Source organism: Geotrypetes seraphini, chromosome 3 (assembly GCF_902459505.1).
Source record: "Geotrypetes seraphini chromosome 3, aGeoSer1.1, whole genome shotgun sequence".
Classification (NCBI taxonomy): domain Eukaryota; kingdom Metazoa; phylum Chordata; class Amphibia; order Gymnophiona; family Dermophiidae; genus Geotrypetes; species Geotrypetes seraphini.
In genome coordinates this window covers 160,108,101-160,134,608 of record NC_047086.1, presented here as the reverse complement: position 1 = coordinate 160,134,608, position 26,508 = coordinate 160,108,101, and the positions used below count along the sequence as shown (strand labels likewise).

Below are 26,508 nucleotides of genomic sequence, written 5' to 3'. Positions count from 1 at the left end.
TAAAATGGGCTCCCTTAGTTCATTGCCGGAGTTATTTTTAAGTTTAAAGCTGCCACCGCGGCTCCTCTCACGATCCCCACCTGCTTTGGAAGCCTTTTCCGACACAGGTGTGGCTTGTGAGAGGAGCCACGGCGGCGGCTTTGAACTTAAAAATAACTTCGGCCAGGGAGTGTAAAGGAGCTGGCCAGACCGCAGAACATTACCTTGGGATCCGCGAGTGTGGGGCCATTGTATTTCCTCCCTAGCTAATAGAACTATAAGCGCGCATGCACACTCCTACCTGCCACGGACCTATGGATCATGGATCACCCAGGTAGGAGTGCGCATGTGTGCTTAGGGCTTTATTATATAAGATACTATACAAAGGTATTTAGTATACCTGTATACCAAGAATGCAGTTCAAGGATAATAAAGCTGTTATCTAAAACAACTCATTTAGCTATATAATGCAGAAATACTATACGGAAGTATTTAATATAAACATAAAAACATTTAAAAGATAAATTGTATATAGGACAATCCATTTTGCTAGGAGATAACCAAGATTCTTTTGAAAGACAGTATACCTGTGACTACTTTGCGGGAGATTTTTTAAATAAACCAATGTGGTCACATTTCTTAAGTTTGTTTAAAAAAAAACAACAACCCCCAAACATGTACTGTAACACACAAATATATATAAAATTAAAAACTGCTGCGTTGAGTTTTTTTTTTTATATTTACAGACTGAATCTCTGCTTTCAATAAAAGTTTGTGTTTGAAAACATCTCTCGTTTCCCACTTGTTTTTTCTTTGATCTACGTCTTTGTGGGAACATTTTAGTGCTTTGTGTGCTTGAGGTTGTCACTGGAGCTTCAAGAACCATAAAAATATGTTCCTCTGAAATCCACAGTATCTTTTCTATTGGGCCAATGTAAGGACCGAGCAGAGCCTTGTGGATGCAAAAAGTTAATTAAGGCATCATTGTGTTCGGAAGAGATTTCAGAGATATTGCAAATCCACTAATAATTGTCATACATGAAAGCAACATATTGGCTGGGCTGAAGGTTGAGAAGTTGAATAAATGAAGGAGGATTATCAGCTTTCATGTCCATTTTGACAGGCCATTTACAAGAGTATGTGTAAGCAGTGGATGTCGTAACCTGAGTTAGCATGGCAAGCCCAATAAACTTAGCTGCACCATGTAATTTCACACCTCTCATTTGCATATTGTTTTTCTCAAGTACTTTAGCTAGATTGTGAGCCTTTGAGACAGTCAGGGAACTCTAAGTACTTTTCTTCATTTTAATTAATCTTACTTAATTGCATCTCTTCTGTATCTTTACTGTAAACCGCTTTGAACCTCACGGTATAGCGGTATACAAGAAATAAAATTATTATTAAAATAAAATTATTATTATATTATACAACAGGATGCCAACGATGCCCTTTTTTTTACCACTGCATGTATACACATGTGACTAATGCATGCATTTGAGACCTAACTTCTGACCAAATCAAGGCCAGGTCAAATATGAAAGGTGCTCTTTCAAGTGATTTAAAAAAAATTGGACAATGAGATATTTGCACCCAAAAAATAGCCAAAATTTATATAAAGCACCAATATCATTTCAATATAATTATATATTAGATTCCAATTGGCTACAAAGCCTCTTAATGTAAACCCTATGTGCATGTCATGTGCCATGACTGCTGGTACGGTTATGATTTGAATCAAAATACAGGTTAGGAGCAATGAGGAGTCAAAGTAGGCATTATAAAATGGGAGGTAAACTAATGCACATGAAGGTAAACTTTGCACATGAAGTTAGTGCCACAGGTTGTATTAATCTGCATAATTTCAATTTTCTCAGAGGCTTTGTTGGGCTGTAGTGGTTGGACAAAGTTGCCATTTTGTGTTACGCAGAGCATAGTTCTCAGAGAATGACCAACATTCGACAGCCTGTAAGTCTCAAACCAATAGAGATCCAGCTGAAAAATTTTACATGGTTTCATCTAAGGCTATAAGGAACATCCACACAAAATTTTATTCAATTTGGAGGAGTTTGAATGGGAATAATTTTCAATATTGGACCACTTGACATGGAATGACCACTCTTCCCCCCCCCTTGAGGGACTAGAGGAGGCTAAGCCAGCAGCTCCCGACCCCTCATGTGCCACACAGCATGTGGGACAAGGACAATCCTCAGACAGCCACCCATCACAAATTTGGCATGAATTCAAGCACATTTACAGTCCAAGGTATGAAGAGCAGCTTCACCTGGATATGAATATGGTCTTGGAAAGAACACAGCCAAAACTATACACTGATTGAGGTGAAATTCCGAGATGACGTTTGGGAGGAATTTGGGATGAGTATGGAGGAGCACTCTGCCATGGTAGAAGGTTATATAAGGTGGGTCTGAAACCAGTGCCTAAGTTCGCTGACACGTCAAGCTGAAGTAATGCATATCAAGATGACTACTTTCCAAGTGAGATATTTGAGTGATGAAGCTAATGGCTCAAACGGTGGCTTCATGAGAGTGGAAAGTACAATATTGAGGTCCCAAGAAACTGGAGGAGCTTTGAATGGTGGTTTTGTGTGCCTCAGTCCCTTCATAAACTTGGAAACCAATGGGTGTGTAGCCAAAGGTTTATCATGAAGAGGAATGTGGAAGGCACTGGTGGCACTGAGGTGCACTCAAACTGAAGTAGTTTTTAGACCCGAGTCTGAAAGTTGTAAAAGGCTATCCAAAACTGAAGACAGGGGACACATATCTGGAAGTAGAGTTTGCTGAGTACACTATGAGGAAAAACGTGTCCACTTAAAATGATAGCAAATGTTGAGTGGCAGGTTTCCTGGCAGCATCAATGATAGTTGAAACTGGAGCAGAGAGATGAATATCATTCAGTCTGTGGGAGAAAGATACCAGGCTGTTAAAGCTAACAAATACAGATTGGAGTGAAGAAGGGACCCTTCATTCCGCAGTGCAAGGGAGCCTATCTCTCTGATAGGCCCAGGTTGCTTATGGCCCCTCCTATCACTGTATGCAGAAGTGCTGTGCATGCTCAGAACACTGTACAAAGTTCTGGAAGAGCATTTCCATCCTGCACACTGGATGATATCACCCACCATATCAATAAGAATATCCATACTGGGTCAGCCCAACGGTCTATCTAGCCCAGTATCCTATTTCCAACAGTGGCCAATCCAGGTCACAAGTACCTGGCAGAAACCCAATCCTACTATCTATGGAAAATGATGAGCAAGCCTGTGAACCTTTTAAAAAAGAAAAGGAATGTGTTGATATTGGAATTAATTAGTAGATTAAAAAAAATCAACAAACACATCTCACATCTACCCCACAGAACGCATATCAGCAAAATAACTTTGACAGGCCAGCAGCAGTAAGCAGGAAGATTTTTAATTTCTCAGAATATGACGCCGACAAATGTGTGTACTGAGGAATCCTCCGATGAAGGTTTAAGAACCGAAACACCTAAGGGGACAGTGTGCTAGCTGTGCCCTGGCTTCTAGAGTGAAAATACAGACAGGACTGGAATCTTGTGAAATAGATAAGTGCAATTCCACACATCATTAGTGTATTTTGCTTTATGGATCATTTCATATTTAACTGATTTGAAAAAAGTGTGCAGTGGTTGGGAAACAGGGAGGTTGGGAGGAAGGAACAAATGACTGTAGAATTGGGATTGGTGAAATGGGTTCTGAAATAGCTGTGCGCTATAAGAGGCCCCATGATCCCTTTCCCATACTGAATTTCCGATGCTCCTCTCCTTGGTTAGTTGTAGGTTTTAAAAGAAATCTGAGTGAGTATGAATTAAAAACCCACCCAGTCTATTAGACACTGAGAATACTGTTTTGTTTGGAACCATTTTGGTATAGACGATAAAGAATCAAGAGGTTTGTGTAACAACAATAGGAGCACCTGACTCATTTTTAAGAAGTGAAATGTGGTGTTTTCCCTTTTTGCTAGTATACAGTATATATATGCCAGATCAAAATACTACTGATAACAAAATAGTACAAAAATAAAACAAAGAATATAATGGGATACTTTCTTATTGGCTTAATATATCTTTAACCAGATTTTGGAAGCTAAAACATCCTTCCTCATGTTAGGACAATTTGCCAGAGCTACTAATGTCTAGCATACTTTTTAATAATGCTAGAAATAAGGAGTATTGCATGCAATATAAAGAGGAACTCAGATATCTCACGGATTTCCCTTTGATAAGAAGGGGAAGTATCATTAACTCAACTCTTGCATTGGAGAGAGTATATCATTCTAAGAAATAGGAAGGCAAGGAACAAGGGAAACATCTGCTTCACTCACAAACTTCCAGCAGGCAAAAACATTTATGGTCTCAATCATTTTCCAATGAAATATTTTTAAGTGGAATTTGAGTGAAAAATGATTTCCATTTTTCCTGAAAGCACAATGAGGGCTGCCACCATACTGGCCCCGAGCCCAGCAGACTAGTTAGAATCCCTGGTCTTTTGATTAGCAGAGTGACTACAGCTGATGAAGTCTGAGGTGCAAGACAAATTTGATTAAGGAAAGAGAGCAACACTTTAAAGATCAGGCACAAGCATTTAAATGTCAAATGAGATTTCACAGGTAGCCAGTGAAGATCAACTAAAATGAGGGTAATGTTCAAATCTGCCAATACCCTTCAATGATGTTAGCAGCCGCATTTTGATCTATTTGCAACTAACAAAGGGCCTTATCTGACAATCCCATAAACAAATATTGCAAAAATGAAGATGTGGTAAAATACAAGCCTGAACAATCATTTTAAAATCAGAATAATCAAGTAAAGTTTTTAATGAATAGATTAAAACTTTATTTTTTTTAAAGCTTTAACCTCTTTTGACAACTGTTGATCCAGAGTCAAACTAGCTCCAAGAGACTCGCATCATGAACATTTATACCACATAGATATTTAAACATCTCTATCATATCTCCCCTCTCCTGCCTTTCCTCCAAAGTATATGAATAAATAATAAGATTTTAAGTCTGTCCCTATACACATTATGATGAATTCCACCGACTACTTTAGTTACATCAGAGTTTTATACAGGGGCATCACTACCTCCTTCTTCCTACTGGCCATTGCTCTCCCTAGGCACCCAAGCATCCTTCTAGCTTTCATTGTCGCCTTTTCAACCTGTTTGGCTACCTTAAGATCATCACATACTATCACACATAAGCCCCGCTCTTCTTTTGTGCACAAGAGTTCTTTACCTCCTGAACTGTACCATTCCCTCAGGTTTTTGCAGCCGAAATGGCGGTTGAGCAGCTCACTGCAATTTAAGCAGGCTGGAGCCTCTCCTGCCTACTTAAATTACTCTGAATATCAGACGGTCAATGTCTGAACCTGCTGGTGCTCCAGACTTACCATATATAACTGCATTTAATTTAATAAAGCAATATCTAGAATGTAATTGTCATAACTTAATAATAGCTGTCAACTTTCTCAATTTTTTTTAAATATTTGTTTGTTTGGGTTAATCAAATAGAATTTACAACCCTGAATCAGAATATAACCTTGCAATATTTCTGCCATGAAAGGTTTAGCTGGCTAATGGTTTATTAACTGCCCTTTTTTAAAAAATTCTTTATTCAATTTTGAAACTACAGAAGTGTACAATAATTAATACACTTACATAGAATATTAAAATTAAAGCACATTAAACTTATAAAAATTTATAAAGAGGAAAATTATTTCCCCCCACCCTTCCACCTATTAATCAATAAATAAATACCTTCAAGAACAATCAATACATACCCCTTAAACCAATTCCAAAATGTACCCCCCTCCCCCACCCTCCCACCCTGGATATGTATGTTTAAAGGTACATCTAAAGAGATCAATGGTTCCCAAACATCCATAAATTTTCTGTAATTTTCCTGCTGAATGGCCATAAATCGCTCCATTTTACAAATATAACAAAGGGATTCCCACCAGAATGTGTAATTTGTCTATCCCAATTTTTTAAAATAAGCTGCATGGCAACCCCTGTCATTATAAAGAGAAGTTTGCTACTTCTCAGATAGTTGACTCTTCGCTCTCATAAATGTACCAAATAAAATGGTATCATCTGATAGTGCCACTGGATTCTCCAATAAATTATTAACTTGAACCCAAATAGATCTCCAAAATTTCAGTATCAACTATACAGTGGTACCTTGGTTTATGAGCATAATTCGTTCCCGAAGCATGCTCATAATCCAAAGTACTCGTATATCAAAGCAAAGTGCCCCATAGAAAATAGTGGCAACGCAGACGATTCGTTTCAGAACCCAAAAGGTGCTGAAGAAGTGGCGAGAGGTGGCCCAGGGGTCTGTACCTGTCGGGTGCTGCAGCGCCGTCTCCTCCATATGCCTCCTCCGTCCATCATCCGCTGAAGAACCCTGCAGTGCCGCTTCGGAGGGATGCCTCTTCCATCCGCCGGCCAGCCTTCCACGTTGGGTGCCTTCCACATGTTGGAGAGCCTCTATCTGAGCCTACGCAGCCGAGTGCTGTCCCACCTGCACATTGCCTATGACATGCACGTCAATCATCGACGCTGTGCTTGTCATACGCAACATGTAGGTGGGAAGGCACTCGGCAGCTTAGGTTCAGATATAGGCTCTCCAAAATGCAGAAGGCACCCGACGTGGAAGGCTGGCCGGTGGACGGAAGAGGAATCCCTCCGAAGTGGCGCTTCCTGCAGCTGTAAGTGCTTGTTTATCGGGGCAGTGCTCGGTTTGCAAGACAAAAATTTGTCGAGTGTTTTGCTCGTCTTGCAAAACACTCGCAAACCGCATTACTCGCAAACCGAAGTTCCAATGTAACTGCCTATATTAACTGCCTTTAATAATACACATAGGGCAGCTTAGAAACTAAAAAAAATTAGATAGGAAAGGAATGCTGCATTGAGTTTCAGAATCTGCCTTAGTAGATTAGTAACTAGATCACAAAAATTGAATATCGCATCGAGATTAAATGGCAGTGATTGCTCCAAACCTGTGTTGTGAGGTGTTTCAGCTGGAGTGTTGGCTGGAGCATGGGCACCAGGCGGGATCTGTATGCCAGTATAATTAGTTGTGGACATGTTGCTGGGACTGTATGAAGAAGATGAAGATGGAGATCCCCTGGGAGGCATAGAGAATGAGCCAGCTTCGTCACTTTCCTCATCTGCAAAGCATATGCAAAATCATTACTGCTACACGCATACATATTATTACATTCTAGAACACAGTGAACTGAGTGTGAAACTGACATTCTTCTACTCCTAAAACTCAGCAATGCAGATTTTATTGCAAAGAGCGTGTGGCAAACTGATTCAAATACAATCAACTCAACTGATACTGATACTTTTGCTTTAGTAAAGAATATATTTCACCACCACACAGGAGAAAAAGCAGATGCGAGTTCAAATAAACAGCAAAAAATACAAAACTTGGTGAACTTGAACTCAGTAAACACCTATTTTTAAGATGAACATGGATTTAATTTAGAAGCATATAATTAGATATCTCTATTATAATGATCTCAAAACAAAAACCTCCTGAATATGTTAGCTACATATAGTTCATCTCATAAATTTTGTCATAAAATTGATTGTTAGTAGATCTTTTGTACAACATTCTCTGATTTTAACCAGCATCTGAATTGCTTTTTATTTTATTTTCTATTTTAAAAACTTTAAAAGGGCATTGTGGCTTGATCATATAGAGAGAGCTTGCCACTAATGCTCTTCACTGAATAGTGCATTAATTTATGCATTGCTTTCAAAGTAATCATTCTGGCTCTGTTACAGACTGTGTTAATATAATCTTAATATTTCATCATACTACAAAACCCACAACACAAAGAAAAATGTATAGTGAAAATTGTTCATACTACTACTACCACTACTATTAATTATTTCTGTAGCCCTACCAGATGCACACAGAGTAAGAAAACAGTCCCTCCTCGAAAGAGCTTACAATCTAAACAGGCAAGACAGACAAGCAATATGTCATGGATACAGTTAAGGGGAACGGTTAATTAGACGGCTGGGTTGGAGGGCAGAGGAGTAGGGTTAAGGATTGAAAGCTATATCAAAAAGGTGGGTTTTCAGTCTGCTTTTAAACAAGGGAAGGGGCTTGATGGACAAACTTGGGCAATTTATTCTAGGAATAGGGGGCAGCTAGATGAAAGAAATAAAGTCTGGAATTGGCAGTGGAGGAGAAGGGTAACGTTAAGAGTGACTTATCTGAGGAATGGAGTTCATAGCAAACTATTTCAATGAAATTTGATTAATAAAAAAACATGTAGCCGCAGATGTTTTAAACCTTGAAAGCCTGGTTTGTTGCAAACTCTATGAATTAGGAATAACAGCATCATCAGTTTAAAGTAGGGTTCTCAACAGAGAATGACACGGGACCCAATTTTTCCCCATTCCCTTGGGAACTCATTTTCCCGTCCCGTGAGTTCTTTTCCTGTCCCTGCCCCATTCCTACAAGTTCCATCCTCATTTGCACAAGCCTCAAGCACTTTAAAATTTAAGTGTTTGAGGCTTGTGTGGTTAAGGCAGAGCTTACAGGAATGGAGCAGGGGCAGGGCCTGGGACAGTGACAAAACTCATGGGGACAGAGACAAATTGAGTTCCTGCAGGGATGGGGACATTCTCTAGTTCTCAACCCGGTCATCGAGACTCACCTATTCAGTTAAGTTTTCAAGAACTCAAAATGAATATGCATTAGATATATTTCAATAGAAGGGGGGGGTAGTGCATATTCATTGTGGGCATCCTAACCACCTGACAGATTAGGCGAGTCCCAATAAACTGGGTTGAGAACCCCTGTGTTTTAAAGCAACATCTACGAAACAATACCTAGACAAGATAAGCTATCATAACACATTTATAATGCATGCTTATCTATTTGCTGTATTCTAAATGGTATGTTACCCAGCATGCCTTACATCAAAATTAAATATGGTGAAAGCAGTTAACATAGCTGGATTTAAGACAGTTTTGTTCATGATCCTAGATAAAAGGCCTCTAAACCATCATTAGCCAGGTAAACTCAGGGAAGCCACTGTTTATCCCTGAATGTACCAGACAACCAGATTTACCTGGACACGTCCTGTTTTTTTAGAGGACTGCCTGGGTGGCTTGGTAACTTTGGAGGAATTTGTCTGGGTACAACTCAACATCCCCACATATCTCCTTTGCTGAAATTTTCAATCTTCAGGCAGGCTGGCAGCATCAGCGAGGTGAGCGTGCTGTCACTGGCCTGCCCAGTAGCCTTCATTCTACAGCTGTCCCACCTACATGGGAGAAGGAAGTCGCGGCAGAACATAGGCTTCTAGGGCAGGCCGAAGGCAGCAGGCTCATCTCATTGATGCTGCCGGTCTGCCCAAATATTGAAAATTTCAGCAGAGGAGGTAGGTGAGGGACAGGGGAGAGTCATGGCTGGAGAGAGCGAAGAAAAAACCCACGGGGAGAGAGAGAGAAGCACCCTGGGGGGAGGGGCATGTTGGAGGGACAGAGAGGGGGAGAGAGGTAGTAGAAGGAGGGAAAGAGAGGTACCTGCAGGGGAGGGGGGTGGAGAGAGAGACAGAGAGCATTAAAAGGGTACAGAGGGTGAAAAGGGAGACTAAGGAAATGGATGAAGGATGGGGGTGGGTCGGGGTAGGAGCAAGACTGGTGGGAGGCAGGGGTGGGGCTATGTGTCCTCTTTTTTGACTTCCCAAATATGGTAACCCTAACAAAGAACAAATGTACTCTTTGAGATCTTGTCAGTTACTTATGACCTGGATTGGCCACTGTCAGACAGGATGCTGGGCTTGGATCTGTGGTCTGATGTAGCTCAGCATCTCTTATGCACTTATGAGTAGAAAAAAGAAACACATGGGTCAATTTATGTTTACTGCTTTTAACCTCCATTGGGCAAACAGTAGCAGACATCTATACTTTCCTGAAGAGCAACTTTTGCAAAGGTCCATTCAGGATATGGTCACAGTTGACAAATACCTCTGTGAAAAAACAAAGCCCCATTGATGCAACTCCAAACGGTACCAAAAAGATAATATTCATCCACACACGAGTATGATTTTGAGTTTCAGATGTCTCCATCCCAAATATATTAAACTATATTCTGTGCTAATTTTGCATATCTATCAGAGGCTTTCTAAAAGGGGACAGAAGAGGGCAGTGCTGTTTTTAACCTCCTGCTTAATTAAGATAGATGCGTATTTTAAAATAGCACATATGTCCCAAATCTAAGGCATACAAACTCATTTAATGCATTAAGTAACCAGGAGAAGAAATTAAATGAGTTTGTATGCCTTAGATTTGGGACATATGTGGTATAGTTAAGTGTCTAAGGCTAAATATTTTGCCAGTTTGGTGGATCTGAACAGTATTTTAAAATAGCAGCACTAAGAGTGCATTTGGTCTTTTTTGAATATTAAAGGATATAGAATCTTAATCCAGGACTGATTTAGAGGAAATGACAAAGAGAAAATGCTTGGGTAAATTAAAGCTGACAAAAGTTCCAATATCTGTGTTCTGTTAAATAGTACATGGGGACCTGCTCTCCTGTATGAACTGCTTTCACAATTTACGATGATAGCTCTTGATTACTGGCTCCTTCCAAAAGTGTCAGGATCAAGACTGGGGTTCCATGAGATAGTTCATCTCTTTAATTTTATAAAGCCCATATGAGTATATTCAATATCTCTTGTATTCTCCAAGAAGCCAGGTATAAACAGTTTGGCTCTTTTCTGATGTCACATCCCGTTTCTGTGACCAAGAAGTGATGTCAGAAAGGAGCCAAGGTCGACATGAGCAGCAAGTGGAAGATACTGCTTGTGCCAACAAACATTTAAAGAGGTATAGAAACATAGAAACATGATGGCAGATAAAGGCCAAATGGCCCATCTAGTCTGCCCATCCGCAGTAACCTGGGATAGGCTCTGAGAGAGCCTATCCCAGGCTCTTTTGAATTCAGACACAGTCTCCATCTCCACCACCTCTTCTGGGAGACTGTTTCATGCATCTAACAGCCTTTCTGTAAAAAAGTATTTCCTTAGATTACTCCTCTTAAGTTCATCCTATGCCCTCTCATTCCAGAACTTCCTTTCAAATGAAAGAGACTCGACTCATGCCCATTTATATCACGTAGGTATTTAAACATCTCTATCATATCTCCCCTCTCCCACCTTTCCTCCAAAGTATACAGATTAAGGAAGATCTCATATGTCTTATGATGATGACCACATACCATTTTAGTAGCCTTCCTCTGGACCGACTCCAATGGAGAGGAGGAGAGAAGAAGAGGCACTGGTGCAGGCACCCTCCCTTACTATGCCACTTGCTGCTCTACCAAGTTAGGAGCCTATAGGCAAATTAATTTTTTTAAATTGTTTTTTAATGGCGTTTTTAATATTAGCAGAAATTAAGCCAATAAAAACAAAATTAAGTTAGGTGCCTAGGATGGCTAGGTGTGACAATCTAGGTGCCTAACTGTAGGTATCTTTCATAGAATCAAGGCCTAAAAACCCTGAGGTCTTTCTCCAAGTTTGAGCTTATCAGCCTCTCCTCCTGTTACTACATGGAACACTAAATTTTTTGAAAGTAATATTGCTAAACTTAGGGAGCAGCTTAATATGAGACAAAACCCATTTTAGAAGAAATTCTGATCTAGACACTTAGGGCTAAATTACACTTCTCCCTCCGTATTCGCTGTGATAGAGGATTAACAGAACCGCAAATACAGAAAAACCGCAAATAACTTTTTCACATGTTATTCACTGTTTTCTATTAAAAACCACCGTGAATATGGTGAAAAAACCATGAAAAACAAGGTGGGAGACCTAACCTGTGCCTGAAGGAGAGGCAAAACAAGGTGAAGAAAGTGCTGGGAATCAGCGATTTCTCTATGCAAGCTGATGTAATGGGGGGGAGGAGCCAGCAAGCTAAAAACCGTGAATAATCGAAACTGCAATTGCTGAAACCAAGAATGCGGAGGGAGAAGTGTATATATGTGGAGGACCATAATCAAAAAAAAACGTCCAAGTTCGATTTGGACAAAGTCGGCAGCTGCAAAAGGTCCATTCTCGAAAAGTACATCCAAAAGATTTTTTTTTAAAAATCATCTCTATACATCCAGGTGTCTGATCGTCCAGACTGCCAGTACGTCTATCTTTATACCACATTCTCAAACAAATATTCGTCCAAGTCTGAAATGTCCAGAACAAGACCTTTTGGATGTAGGAGGGGCCAGCAAAGTAATGGACTGGCCACCCAGACATGGCAAGAGAGCAGTGAGGCACCTTACAGGGCATTGCTGTGAAAGTCACAAAAAGGGTGTCACATACACATCTCACCAGAGCTCCCTTTTAGGTCATGGTAAGCCCCCCGTAACACCCCCAAAACCCACTATACCCATCTGTTTACAACCCCAATAGCTCTTATGGCTACAGGTGGCACCTATATGGCAGGAGAGTAGGGCTTTGGGGGGTTTTGGTGGCCGCACATTTTTCACCATAAATAGAGCAGATTATGGGCCTGGGTCCTCCTCTCTATAGTTCACTAGCCCACCCCCCAGACTACTTAAGCCACCTCTGTGCAGCTCTACTAGGTTTTCCTATGCCAAATGCTGATGTTCCGGAGGCAGGTTTGTACATTTGTTATTCTGATTTTTAAGGTGGTATGAGGGGGGTCAATGAACAAGGGGGGGGGAGTATTTGTGGATCTTTACTTTGTCCCTGCAGTGGTTCTCTGGTCACTTTGAATACCTTTTGGGCACTCATACCTGTTTATAGATCGCCTACGTCACAACGTATAAGTTCCGTCTAAACAATCTCATCAAATTTTTATCACTACAGAACGACTAAGTCTAGGTTGGCCCACATCCCGCCCTAACTACTCCTCCAAATACGATCCCTTTCTGGTCTGGGTGCACAGTGGAATTCAGAGGCCTAAAAAGTCTCTGAATACATCTAAAAACCCGTTTCGATTATCAACACTTGGACTATCTGTCTTTTTGATCGTTCAAGTGCCGACTTGGGTGGGTTTTTAAACGTATTATGAGCCCCATAGTGCTCAAAAAAAAAATAAAAGTGTTATTCTATAAGCCGCAATTAAAGTTAGGCACAGTTTAAAGAAAAGCGCTTATACCCAGAACTGCAACTAAATTTAGATGCGGCCATTTACACGAAGGAAAATGTAGCATAAAAGCCTTCACCTAAATTTAGGCACGGATGTCCATATTCTATAATTATGATCTTAACTGCAATTTACACCCTGATCTACCCATGACCCACCCCTTTTTTTATTTGTGCCTAAATTTAAGTATGTAACTTGTAATTGATTTTAATTTGCACCAATAATTGTTTAAGCCAATTAATGGTGCTAATTAGCTTGCTATCAATTAAATTCCATGTGCATTTTGGATACATGACCAAATTGCAAATACAATTTAGTGCTTTTTACAGAATACGGGGTTTAATACCAAAAAAAAATCAAGACTTCTCATCCTGTTCTGATGATTTCATAGGTAGTTGGGAGGTTTCAGCATATCCACAATGAATATGTATATGAATATGACTTTTGAAGATCTTTTAGGATGGACAATGCAATCGTTGGATTTACTCTATGAGCAAGGCATTCAAGGAACTGTTATGAAGAAGTTAAAGCTATATTGAATAAACAATTGAAAACTTGTGAGAGCAACTATTAGCAGGTAGTTCAAAAGCATGTGTTATGGTTTTAGGTGATTGTTAATCAGTGTATTGTGAGAAGGGAAGGGCTTTCAAAAGTGAAGTTGATAGTTATTTATAGTGAAGTATTTAATAATAATAACTAAAAATTATTTTTTTTTTTTAAATAAATAAGTTGTGAAGTAATCAGTGGGGTGGCTTCCTTGTTTTGAATCAATGAATATGTAGGAGATAAATCTGCATCCAGTCTATACAAACTTACTTCATGTATATTCAGGAGGATATTCTAAAAGTTTAACTGGCTATGGGGACATTAGGGAGGTTTGGGAAGCTTTGTGGGGACCTTCCCTGGTCCTTTATATTTTTCGTTTGGACAATGAAACAGAGATTTTTTAAAATGATCTTATAGAAATATACAGTACAACAGAATGAAAAATACCATATTCTTCCCCTTCCATTCCAATAGGTCCAGCCTGAGGAATTTCTCCATTCTTCAAACAATTGTGAATATAAGTTGCCTTCCATCTAGCATACTTCCTGTGTTGAACATTCTGAAACCAAAACAGATGTTTTAAATACTTAAGTTAGGCAAAACTACAGAAACATTGAGAATAGTATAGTCAAGGGATCAATTGATTTATTAATAAATTTGCAATACAAAATAAGCATATCAAAATGCACACACTATTAATGAACAATTGTCTTTAGATTGCATAAATTCTCAATCTGTGTATGCACAACAGACACTAAATAATGCAACCCTTAAATTCATAAAGAACAACATTTTGATTAAGGACAAGTTTCAGAATTAGGAAAAGAACTAATCTCATAACAAAAATGTATTTATTTAGAGAAAAAAATGTATGCAACATACATACAAAACAATTCAAACTTCAGGGACAATCAGGGACTTCCTTAGATTCCTCACCATGGGAGGAGCCCGAGGCACCTGAGCCAATCAGGACTTTAGGCCCCTCCCTATGCATCACATGATGTACCGGGGCGAGGCCTAAGGCCCGCATTGCAGTGCAGGAGGCCGGAGGAGCAGGAGGGACTGAGCACTAGTGCTGCCCGATTCGAATTGATTCACCGATTCACTTCGGGTGAATCGATTTGAATCTATTTGCTTTAAAAAAAAATTTAAAAAAAAAATCGGCCTGGCCAATTTGGAAGTGCTGCAGCGCTTAGGCACTCTTTGCAGTGTCCTCCAGCTTCCCGCAATCACTACCCCTTTCTCCTTCTTTTGTTATTTGCAAAAGGGGGAAAACGGCAAAAGCAAATCACATGCTGACTTCCTGCAAGCCAATGAGAGATCGCCAAGGTAAAAAGCATTTCAAAAGAAAACGGGTCTTACATGGCCGTGCTTTGGCCCTTATTAATCTCCACTGGCTTACCGCACGGGAGGATTAATTATGAAGGTGACCGCGCGTGCCCAGTTGAGACTGGGTGCATTGAGGCGCGTGAGGATCTGGAAAGGGAAAGTTATGCGAGCTGTTTCCAGGCTCCCATGTGGAGCAATGATCAGAGAGGAGCTGTCTGAATCCTATGAGAAGGTAAAGGCAGTGGGGATCCAGGGGGTGTAGATGATGCACAAAGCGATCGCAGCCCGTTGGAGCTCACTTCTTTCCAGTATACTTGTATAAACTTTCCACTGACCACTAAGATCAAAAATGGAAACGTGAAAACCCAAACAGCTAGACAAGCAGACAGTCTAAGTACAGTTTAGCCTTTTGTGCCAGCTTGGAAGATCCGTGTGATACGTGACGTTGGTTACATTTCCAGCGAACTCTTAAAACGCAACAAATGCTGCCAGTTGGAGGTCTCTGGGGGAGCTCCACGTTGCTCGAACCTGTTTATTCGCTCCCATTTTAATACAAGTGCAATTTGCTTTTCTGTTAAAATGTCTGATTTAATTTAATTTAACATCTCTACCCATTTGTAACGGTAAACACTGGCATTCCCTCTTTCTATCAAATATTTTAGTAGTCTGTGAACCACTTAGTTCTGCTAGTTGTTGTGATGTATCAAATTGTGAATAAATAAAATAAAATATTAGTGGAAACGTTATTTTCAAGTCCATTTCTACAATTGATCAGAATTAGAATGAAGATCCTCCGGGTATAAAATCCCCCTGGGATATCCTTCAGAAAGCAGAGTTTCTATAGCTAGCAAAATAATAACAGTCTATTCCTAAGTATTGTATACTACTACTATCAGAAAGTCAGTAGATGCTTGTGGGGAAAAGTGACCTCCTGTCCCTAGTGCTGCCCGATTTGAATTGATTCACCGATTCACTTCGGATGAATCGATTCGAATAGATTTAAAACAACAACCACAACAAAAAAAAAATTGGCCTTCCAATTCGGTGACTGACCCTCCCTCCTTGCCCCCAAAAGCAGAGCAGCAGCGCTGCCGTTCCTGCTTTAGAGGGCGAGGCGGGAAGAGTCAGTTGGGAAAAGAAAGGGAGAGATGGTGAACCCTGAGGTGGTGGGGAAGGAGGGAGAGATGCTGGATGGAGACAAAAAAAAAAAAAAAGGAAATATGCCAGACCTCCAGGGGAGGGAAGAGAAATGGAAGGGGAAGACAGATTTGGAAGATGGATGGTTAGCACGGAGAAAGAAGAAAGGAGGAGACCCTGGCAAGCAAGTTATCAGAAGATAACCAGAGCCTGGGATCAACAAGATTTGAATAATGACCAGACAACAAAAGGTAGAAAAAATAATTTTATTTTCTGTTTTCTGATTACAGTATGTCAGATTTGAAACGTGTATCCTGTCAGAGCTGGTGTAAGACCGCAAATGTGAGCTAGGATTTAACAGAGAGAGGGAAAGTCTTTTTTGTTTATTTTGTTTACACCACAGCGCCAGTGTGGTTAGGAAAAGGCAAAGAGAGTGAAGAGGCTATAAAAGGAGTGAAGAGACTATAAAATAAACCCACCAGGATGTTTGAAAAAAATACCCAATTGGGTAGGAAAATTGAAGAAAAAAAAAAAATCGATTCAATAGGCTGAATCGAATAGAAATTTTTTTTCCTGAATCAGGCAGCACTACTGAGCACACCTCTTGCTTCCAACTTTTAAAGGTATGGGGAGTGGGCATCCCTCCTGCCATTATTATTAAGTGTGGGTCGGGTGTTCGGTGGGCAGGGGTGTTCGGCTGGCCGCTGGTGGGACAGGAGGGGGCAGATAGCGCCGATGGCAGGAGGAATCAAGCATCCCTCCTGCCATTAGTGGGTCACGGTGGGGGGAGCATTTGTCAGGGGAGAGGGGAACAGGTCTCTGCCTGTCTTTTATTCATTTTTTTTTTATGGGGCAGATATTTTGCTTGTGTAACACATGCAAAATATCTGTGCCATGGGAAAAAAAATGAATTAGAAAAAAACAGGTAGACCTGTCAAAACTCTGGCAGACCTGACAGTAACACAGTTACCGACAGGTCTGCAGCAGTTGGGTTTTAGGGTAGTAAAACCCGATTCAAAATAACCAAGCAATTGATAGTGAATCAATCACTTGGCTATTTTGCATGCGGTTTTACTAATTTGCATGGGTTGGGTTGGATCGGACAACACACAGTGAGCCATTTAGTGAATTGGGTAGGTGTCAGCACTTGTCGCTAAACCTGTGAAAACAAGTTTAGCGACGATCGCTGACTTTAGTGAATTGGGACCAAAGTCCTCAAAAGATAGGTAAGTATAGTAAAACAGAGTATAACAACAACAACAAAATACCTCACCCCAAAATAGCAATGGAACAGAAGAGGAAATTTAACAAGTTAATAAAAATAAAAGAAACCACAATATCATTTGAAGGACTCAGGAAATTTTAGTGTGGCTTGGAACAAGTATTGTGTGAATTATGTATGGCATTTCATTCTTTCTATTCTTTAAATGGTGGGTTATCGTTTACTAAACTTTTGTTTTATGAATATTGCATGCCACTTTTTTGGGATTTGAGATTGGTGTTGTGCAAAGCCATTGGTTTAGTTAGCTCTTTATGTCAAATTCAGTGGGAGCAAATAGCATTTATGTGGTTAGCATTAGCTGCTAATCACAAATGTTTTTGTTTAAAAATGTTATGCTGGTTAACATATAACTTTTGGCAAGACTGATGTCCATACAAAAGTTACTTGTATAGGAATTGGACAGGGAAAAAAAAAAAAAAGCATTCTAGGCATTTGGAAAAATTAGACAACTGTAATATTCAGCCACTATCCAGATAAAGTTATCTGTTTAGTAGATTGCATAAATAGATTTCTAAAGGAAATGGATAAGCTAATTAAATTTAGAATCACATTTCAATGATCCTACCTGAATAGTCAGGACCTCTTAATATTGGGCACTTGGAAACTGCATGAAGCAGCAGGTACAACTCTAAACAAAGGCACAGAAAGGTATAACCGGCACACATTTTAGCCACTTTATTTGGAGAGACTAGATGGACCAAAGGACCATACTAATTTTTATTTGTCGTCATTTACTATGCTACCATTAAAACAAACAGATTAGTCATCTGCTTACTTTTATATAGTGGCTGGCCAACAGAACACTGCCTTAGATGCCGAGTATCTGAATAACAAAATCATGAGCCAATGTATGTACTTACCTCTTCAGAAAGCTCGCCAAATACTGACAGTGTGTCTATCAGGAGACTTGCGGTATAGAAGGATTTAATCATATTTCTACAAGAAACAAATATTGTAGCAGTTTTACATTTTCATATTTATGTAACAGTATCAATATTAAAACTACAAAAGAACAGAGGCCAACTCGACAGCTCAGTGGCTGTGTTATTTAACACAGTAAATGACAGCAGATTTTAAAAAACTTGCTAGATTCATCTGGTGTGCCCAGCAAGGTAAAAGAGACTGGTGGGGACCCAGGACATGCTGATATATGAAACAAAGAGGCAACTGCCTCTTAGTTTCACCTATCAGGATAGTAATGTCATACACAGCTGACAGCATGCTCTGGGAAGGGAGATTTGTTGGCTACTGCTTTGCAGAGGCACCTTAATAACGGATGGTCCTGTGAGCTGATGTCAGCCATGTGTGGTATTTGCAGTCTTGAGACTTTGAAAATTTTTAAAGTGACAGTTCACTTTACTACTGTCCGTACGGGGCTCCATGGATGACATCACCCACATGTGAGTCCTGCCTGCTTGTCCTAGGAAAACATCAGGTTATTAAAGCTACTTATTTTAAACTGAATTTGTTAAGCAAATTGCATGATGTTATGTAGAACTGACTTTCAGAAAGTACTGCAAGCAGTGGTATTAGGAACCTCGATTACTGTTATATTGTATACTTAAAGCTTGCCAGCCTCTTGTTTGAGGGCACTGCAGACAGTGCAAAATTCTGCGGTATGGCTTTTATATGGACTGGCTCCTACAGAGCATGTGACTGTTTCAGCAAGATTTGCCTGTTAAGCAATGAGTCAGGATTAAACTGCTGCTGCTTGCACATTTCTGACTTTATCATGATACCTATTATCTGAGGACATGGTTGCTTGAGTATATGCCACAAAAATCATCGCGTTCCATGCACACTTCCACCCCTGGAGTACTTAATTACTGCCATTAAAGACTTAACAGGACAAAGACTGGCATTGTTTCAGCTGTAGTTCCTAAGGAAGGGAACAGTTTACCAACTGTATTGAGGTAACAGAGGAATGTACTTAATTTCAAACTAATATTGAAAAATTACCTGTTGCTCAAATTTATAACCAGTCCTAAAATGGGTCATTGCCTTTTTTTATTTTTTCAACTGTTGCTGTACATTATGTAACTGTTTAGGGTAGACTTGGAAATATATATTTTAATTATTTATGTTGTGCTCCCTGCCTTAGATAAAGGAGGGTTATAAATAATGTTTTAATACAATACACAAACAATATCTGGAAATAATATAGAGTAAAGTAGTTCACCGATATTCTATTCAATAGCGCTGAAATTGAATTTAATATTCACTCGTTTTGGGATTCTCAGAACACCACACAAACAAGTGAGCTCGGTGGCAGCACTACTCATTGATCCGTTTTAATAAGTGAATTTTTTTCTTCTTTTATCTTAACTGTGAACTTATTATTTCAATTTTACTATATTTTCATAGCATTATAAATGACTTAGCTTCTGTAGTAGCATTATTGCACCAGCCCCCGTCGGCTGGGATCATTAAAACGGATCAATGAGGAGTGCTGCCACGCCGAGCTTACTGTTTGTGTGGTGTTCTGAGAATCCCAAAACGAGTGAATTTCAGCACTATTGAATGGAATATTAATACAATACAATCACTATCAAACTGGTCATCATGAATTTACCTAAGCAGATAGTTGAAGAGCTGTTGAAATTTTGCGATTTATAAAGTTTCAAATCAGAGGTGAAAAATCAGAATGTAAATATTCAGGAGGATTTTAAATAAAGCATCAAGTAAAATTTAACTGACTCTTAGCAATAACTAAAAGACCCCCTTAGCCCCTTCGACCATTTCTTCTCTGGGAAAAGGCAACAAAACTGGAAGGATAAAGCTGGTTAATAACAAAATCAATAGTTATAGAAGCTATCGTGCATCTGATTTGATGAGATTTCACTTTAGAAGCAAGAGGACTACCAGCATGTTCATAATGGAATTGGATTCATGACAACACAGTCAGTTTGCTAAAGTTTTTCTTGACAACTGGAGTGCCAACTGTGCTGGAGTTGAAGGAGACGAGTGTGCAGAATTTCTTTTGAAAGTCTATTTAGATTCCTGGGTGGATTTTCATGAAACTTCAGTTACAGAGTAGGAAATGCTATTTTCTTGTTAGCTTACAAAGGTGTCATTACTTTCTGTAAAAACTTGAGATGATCTTGGAGAACTACCTATTATGATAAAACTTGGTGTAAGCCTCTTAGGTGACAAGAGCTGGGTGCTTACTATCTTCCAGCTGAAGTAACCACCACTAGAAAGAATACACTTATGCAAGGCAGTTTCCTTTGAGTCAAATGGTGGCCATTTAGGAAGTACTGTATGACATTAAGAACCTATGGAACAAGTAGTGGTCTGAGACAAAGAAGCCCCTTTATAAATCAAGAAATGAGTAGGCACTGGGAAGCTTGTGGCACCGAGAAGCACTCTGATGGAAAAAAATGTGAAGTTCCAGATGACAGAGATGTATGTTATTAAATAGTAAATAAGGACAGTGAATAGGGTTGTGACCATTTGTGAAACACCAGAAGAAAATCTCTTCCACTCAAAGGCATATGTTTGTCTTGTGAATGGTTTTCTTGCAGCAATTAAAACATCTTGAATATGCATTGAAAGACCTAATACCACGATTAAGCACTGCTCAGTTTCCATTCTGCAACCTTTAGTATTAGCAGTAGTACTGCAAGGCTGCCCCTAGAGTCCCAGCAGCCATTATGGATCTGGAACAGCAATGGGCAAAAGCAAGTACAGTCAAACCTCGGTTTGCGAGTGTTTTGCAAGACGAGCAAAACATTCTCGCAAAACCTGTCTCACAAACCGAGTGTTGACTCGATTTGCGAGCACCCCCCCCCCCTCCCGAGAACCGGCATCGCTCCCCCCCCCCCCCCCGATCAAACCGGTACACACACACCCCCGCACGCGCGAACCGGCACCCCCCCCACGCCCAAACAACTTGAAACTTACCTCCCGTCTGGCACCGGCATGCAGCCCACAGGACGTGCCGGTGCCGAAGAACCTGCCTCTGCCAGGCCTTGAGCATGCATCTGCGAATGCTCAAGGCCTTCTAATTCTCCCTCTCGTCGAGATTCTCGGCGAGAGGGAGAATTTATTAATTGTTTTCTCTCTCAAAAACATTAACACACGTCGACAATTTATCTTCTCCTTGACAGCGCCCCAAACATGGAATTGCCTCCCTATTTATTTAAGGGAAGAGCGCCTTCTTGACAGATTCAAGAGCAAGTTAAAAATGCTTTCTTTTTAAAGATGCATTTGACTGTTAGTAAGCTAAATTTAATTTCCTTATTTGTCTTATTTACTATCAACAATTGTATTTATTTCACCTTTTTTTCCCTTTTGTTTGGTATGTTCTGTCTGGTTAATCCAAATTGTTTATTCTGTCCCCCTGAAATTTGTAATTTTAATTTTTGTATATCGCTTAGAATTTTGAATAAGTGATTAATCAAATTTTTAATAAACTTGAAACATTCCAGTAGTCAGATACAAAGCTGGAATGGTACATTGAATGGTACATTGAACCCAACGAGAACTGGATAATCTAGCCAAGAAAGCTTGAAAGCTGATGACAATATTTCCTGATGCACCGGGGAGGGGCTTAAGGCCCGCATTGTTGACGGCGGAGGAGCAGGAGAGCCTCAGCACCCCTCCTGCTCCCAACTTAAAGGTACGGGGAGGGTAACAGCATGGGGGGGCCCCAACCCAACAGCAGGGGGGCCCGATGGCAGAAGGGAGTGGGCATCCCTCCTGCCGTATTTGTGCCGGAGGGGGGAGTAGCGTCTAGTGGCAGGAGGGAGTGGGCATTCCTCCTGCCATGATGTTCGAGGAAGTTTCAGGGCAGAAGAGTCGGACATGGATAGTGAACGATTGGTCCTAAGCAGTCGCTCTTTTTTGGATCGGCAAACCTAGGCGGGATATCTTCTTCAGCTTTATAAATCGATCACATCCTTCTTTTGCATGGCATTTTCCCTCATTAGTATGCTCGTATCGGAGATTGGGTGAGTGCTCGGAGAAGCACATCAGACAGCAGTTTTGTGAATCAGGTTGGGGAACACGAATAATCGCAAAACCAGTCAAACCGGTTTTGTGACGATCGTTTCAGGATCGGTAAGTTTAGTGAATCTGAGCCTCAGTTTGCACTCCAGGTGATGGAGAGTTAATTGACTTGTTTGAGATTACAAGAAGCAGCAATACAGACTGAAAAAAAAAGGTTTGTAGAAGACTTTCTTGCCTAAATGAACTCAGGGGCACGGGTCTTTACTAGATTTATTCACTGTTGATCCTCACTAAAGGATACAAGGGATGGATGTAGTTTAGTTAAAAATAGATGCAGTCTGTTTAGAAAGCCATGCTTTGGCACAGCAACAATGGCCTGTTTTGTTCTCTAGAACAACCTGGCCAAGAAAGTTCTGATTCTTGTCAGATTGGAAGGCGATATAAAGGAATGTATGCTTTGTAGTGAATGAATCTCTGGAAGCATAGGTTTCCTCACCTGCCCCCTAGCTCCTTCTTTATTAGGAATTTTCAGCTACAGAGAAGAATACCTTTGTACAGAGGCGTGCTTGATTTTGGATGGTGTAACTCAAAGAATTGGCCCAACTTTGCAATAGCCTTTCTGGAAATGCTCAAACATGTTCTGAAAAAACTGGTGGGGATGATCCAGATTCCTATATGACTGCCCTGAATGCCAAGTCAGACTGAGATCCATCAGCCAGGTTTCTAGTACAAGGCAGATCATAAAAAGCAGATCTAATTCCCGTACTTCCAGCAATAGATTATATGCACTGCAATTATGCAATTTGTCTTTAATCTGCTGGTCATTAGCTTCATGGAATGTCCTCTTGGTTTGCGTTACTTGACAAGTTAAAGAATCATTCTCTTATTAACTGTTCCACCCCATTTATAATTTTATAAACTTCTAACATATTCCCTAAGAAAGGATTTTCTTACAGTATACCAGCCCTCTGCACTGCGGGAAGAACAAGATCACTGTGCTGGTTGCACAGAAGTCTCAGTGCAGACAGTAGTATCAGTTGCCAGGGAGAAAATCATCCAGAAGCCTCAGCATATACTGTGGTTATCTATCCATCCTCTGCAGTAATGATGGCCTGATGACATTTCTAGCCCAGTGAGAAAGTTCATTCTAAAGACTCCATGCTAATTCTATGATACACAGTGTGTGCTACTGAGGGCCCAGTCTGGGCCTCAGGCCATAGCAAGTAGCAAAATGATGAAAACATTTCTGGCCTGGAATCCCCCAAAGAGCTCAACCACTGTTGTGTAGCCAGATGCTGTGGGCCATTATACAGGAAGGTAGGTGGACAGTCCAAGATGACAGATGCCAGGTTAACAGCTAAATCAACTGAACTCTGCACAGAGTTCAGTTTTCCTTGATGACAGGAATCTGCAACTAACTCCCAGAGATCATCACAGTAGAGTTGAGCAAGGCAGTCCCAAGAAGTGGCATGCATTAAAAAAAAAAACAAAACTGCAGTCTGAGATGTATGTGCGATGCCCAGGCAGACAAAATGAAGGTCTGCATTCTGAAGTTTTTTTTACACAGTAGGCAGGAATGACCCCCAGTCTCCACTGATTTTTTTTTTTTAAAGAAAAGAAAATATTACAAAGAACAATATTAGAAACAGGAAACAGGAAAACTTTGTTTTCCTATCCATTTTGCAGAGCAGAAAAAACAGAATTCAGGAGCTGTGGAGAATGCTACATACTAAGCTCTAGAAGAATTGTTCTACCTTAGCAATGCACAATATTATCACCCATTTCTGGGTGTAAGAAGGAGGGATAAGAGGGAAGAATGAGGAGGGCAATACAGGAGCTTAGAGAATATAGAGAGTAAACAAGATGGTGGGTAGAAAAGAGAAATTAAAGGCTGAAAAGAGACGAAATCTAATTATAAACAGATAAAGAGCAAGAGGAAAAAAAATGAAGAGAAAAGTAGAAAATGGAGAAAAAACCATGGAAGAAAAGTCAAGTGAAAACAAAGGAAAGCAACATGAAACTAGGAGCAACTTGATTAGAAAAATAAAATGGCCAGACAGCAGGGTAGAAGGAATCATTTTCAGTTTAGCAACTATGATATGTTCATTTTTGTAACGTACATCTACTATCTTTAATTATTTTTTTATTTTTATATAGCTGCTGTTCATTACAGAAATCAAGCAAAATATTGACATAACCAGGAAAAAAGTAAACAAACACAAAAAATTATTCCATAAAGGGATAGAAAGAATATCACCAAGTAAACATTCTTATTATTATCGTTGCAACAGACAGGCGAAAATATACTTTTTAAAGTCACTTAACATCAACCATCACATTAGTTTCTGAAACATTTTCAAGTAAAGGTTTGTCTATAAGAAAAGTCTCCAATTGGGATGAATCCACAAATATATATTTATTACTTTTTCCGTACAACACTGCTGGTTCGTACTGAAAAAGTAGTAAGAGAGAAAAGGGGTAAATTCAACTTGGAAACTATCAAATTGTAAATTGTAACTTCTTTGCAGAAAAAAAGATTGCTGTGAGATACTTGCCCTGATGCAGCAGGACTGAGAGAATCTCTGCAAAACGGCCGTGTTGGCATCAATGCAGCCGCTGAGGATCCATATACACAATCAGTAAAAGAACAAATAAGGAATGCAGCGGTATAAGATCCAAAAAATAGTCAACAAAAAGAAAGGGGAGGTAACAGAGAAGATAACAGAACACCCAAAGATAGAGTACCCGATAAGGAGAACGCAAGACGAATATTTTAAACTGTTGTGAAACTGCTGGTAATGGCAGTTGTGATAATTCCTGAGGCTAAAACTAGTGGTACTTCAGATCTGCACAAAATTGCATGATATTTATTTGAGAATATAAACTTATTGTACAGAAAGTATTAACACGAAAAATTAAGAAAAATAGAACACAGGTTTTTTTTGCCTATGACTATCAGGAGCAAAGTGAGTGATCATGTTTGAAACCTAGACTGGGTACACAGCTCCAGATTCTTGAGGCTTTTTTTACCCTTTTAATTACAAATGTTATACAGCAGACAAGTAATGAAACTAAAATCTATAAGCCTCAGGATATCACAACTGAATAATGGGGTGTATATATAATTCAATATTATTTGGTTTTGGACCATTACAGCAGACATAATTTGTTGTTGGTTTTTTTTTTTTGTTATATTGCACTTATTTGGTAAGAACATATCTGGGTTCTGCATGTGTGACTAAAGTCAGGTATTCTGGTAGCATGTAGTTTTTGTAGTAATCTAGTTTCTTTAGGTTTCCTAATAGAGCAGGGGTGTCCAACCTGCGGCCCAGTGAAGTATTTTGTGCGGCCCTAGTCGAGGGCGATGCAGTGTTTTACTCTGCTGCCCCTGGGCGTTTACCATCTTGCCGGCTCCCTCCTCTGTCTTGCTGTAGCATTTGCGTGTTTGTGTAGCCCCATTTGTGTAGAAACATTGTGTAGAAACATTTTTTTCGGCCAATGTGGCCCAGGGAAGCCAAAAGGTTGGACACCCCTGTAATAGAGAGTTGTAACAGATTACAGGGGTTCTCCCTCTCCCATGCAAATCAAGTGTGGAAATACAGGTCCCAGCATGCACTGGGCTATGAAGCTCAGTGTTGAGTCACAGAGGCGGAACCTCACAGAAGAGAGGTATTTCTACTCAGGCAGACTTTATTCTAGAGAGGTCCACGAAAGAGAAAGAGGAATTCAAGTTTTCCCTAGATATAGGCTTTGGGAAAACAGACTGATTGATGTGAAGCAAACAATAAAGCAAAGTATTCTTGTTTCTGTGAAAAGTGTTTGTGTACTAATTGCTCCTAGCAAGCCAAGCTAGCCTGCCACAAGGGTATACAGATATTCTAGAATAGTTTCCAACTTGTTCTGGAGACCCCCAAAGCCAATTGGGTTTTTAGAGGATATTGGTCGCCGTACCTTAAGAAGGATATGGCGTTATTCGAGAGGGTTCAGAGGAGAGCGACATGTCTGATAAAAGGTATGGAAAACTTTTCATACGCTGAGAGATTGGAGAAACTGGAACTCTTTTCCCTGGAGAAGAGGAGACTTAGAGGGGATATGATAGAGACTTACAAGATCATGA

General features: G+C 40.0%; 1 protein-coding gene across 2 annotated transcripts in view; it reads right to left on the bottom strand.

The window, feature by feature from the left end:
* The window catches only part of VTA1 (vesicle trafficking 1), a 116,481-nt gene that overhangs the window by 33,321 nt on the left and 56,652 nt on the right, over window positions 1-26,508 (bottom strand). For both annotated transcript variants that reach the window (XM_033936786.1, XM_033936787.1), the window contains 3 exons: window positions 18,302-18,377; window positions 14,141-14,252; window positions 7,012-7,182 (listed from right to left, as the gene is read on the bottom strand). In XM_033936786.1, coding sequence (XP_033792677.1) covers window positions 7,012-7,182; window positions 14,141-14,252; window positions 18,302-18,377 — 359 coding nt within the window. The remainder of the gene's footprint in view (window positions 1-7,011; window positions 7,183-14,140; window positions 14,253-18,301; window positions 18,378-26,508) is intronic.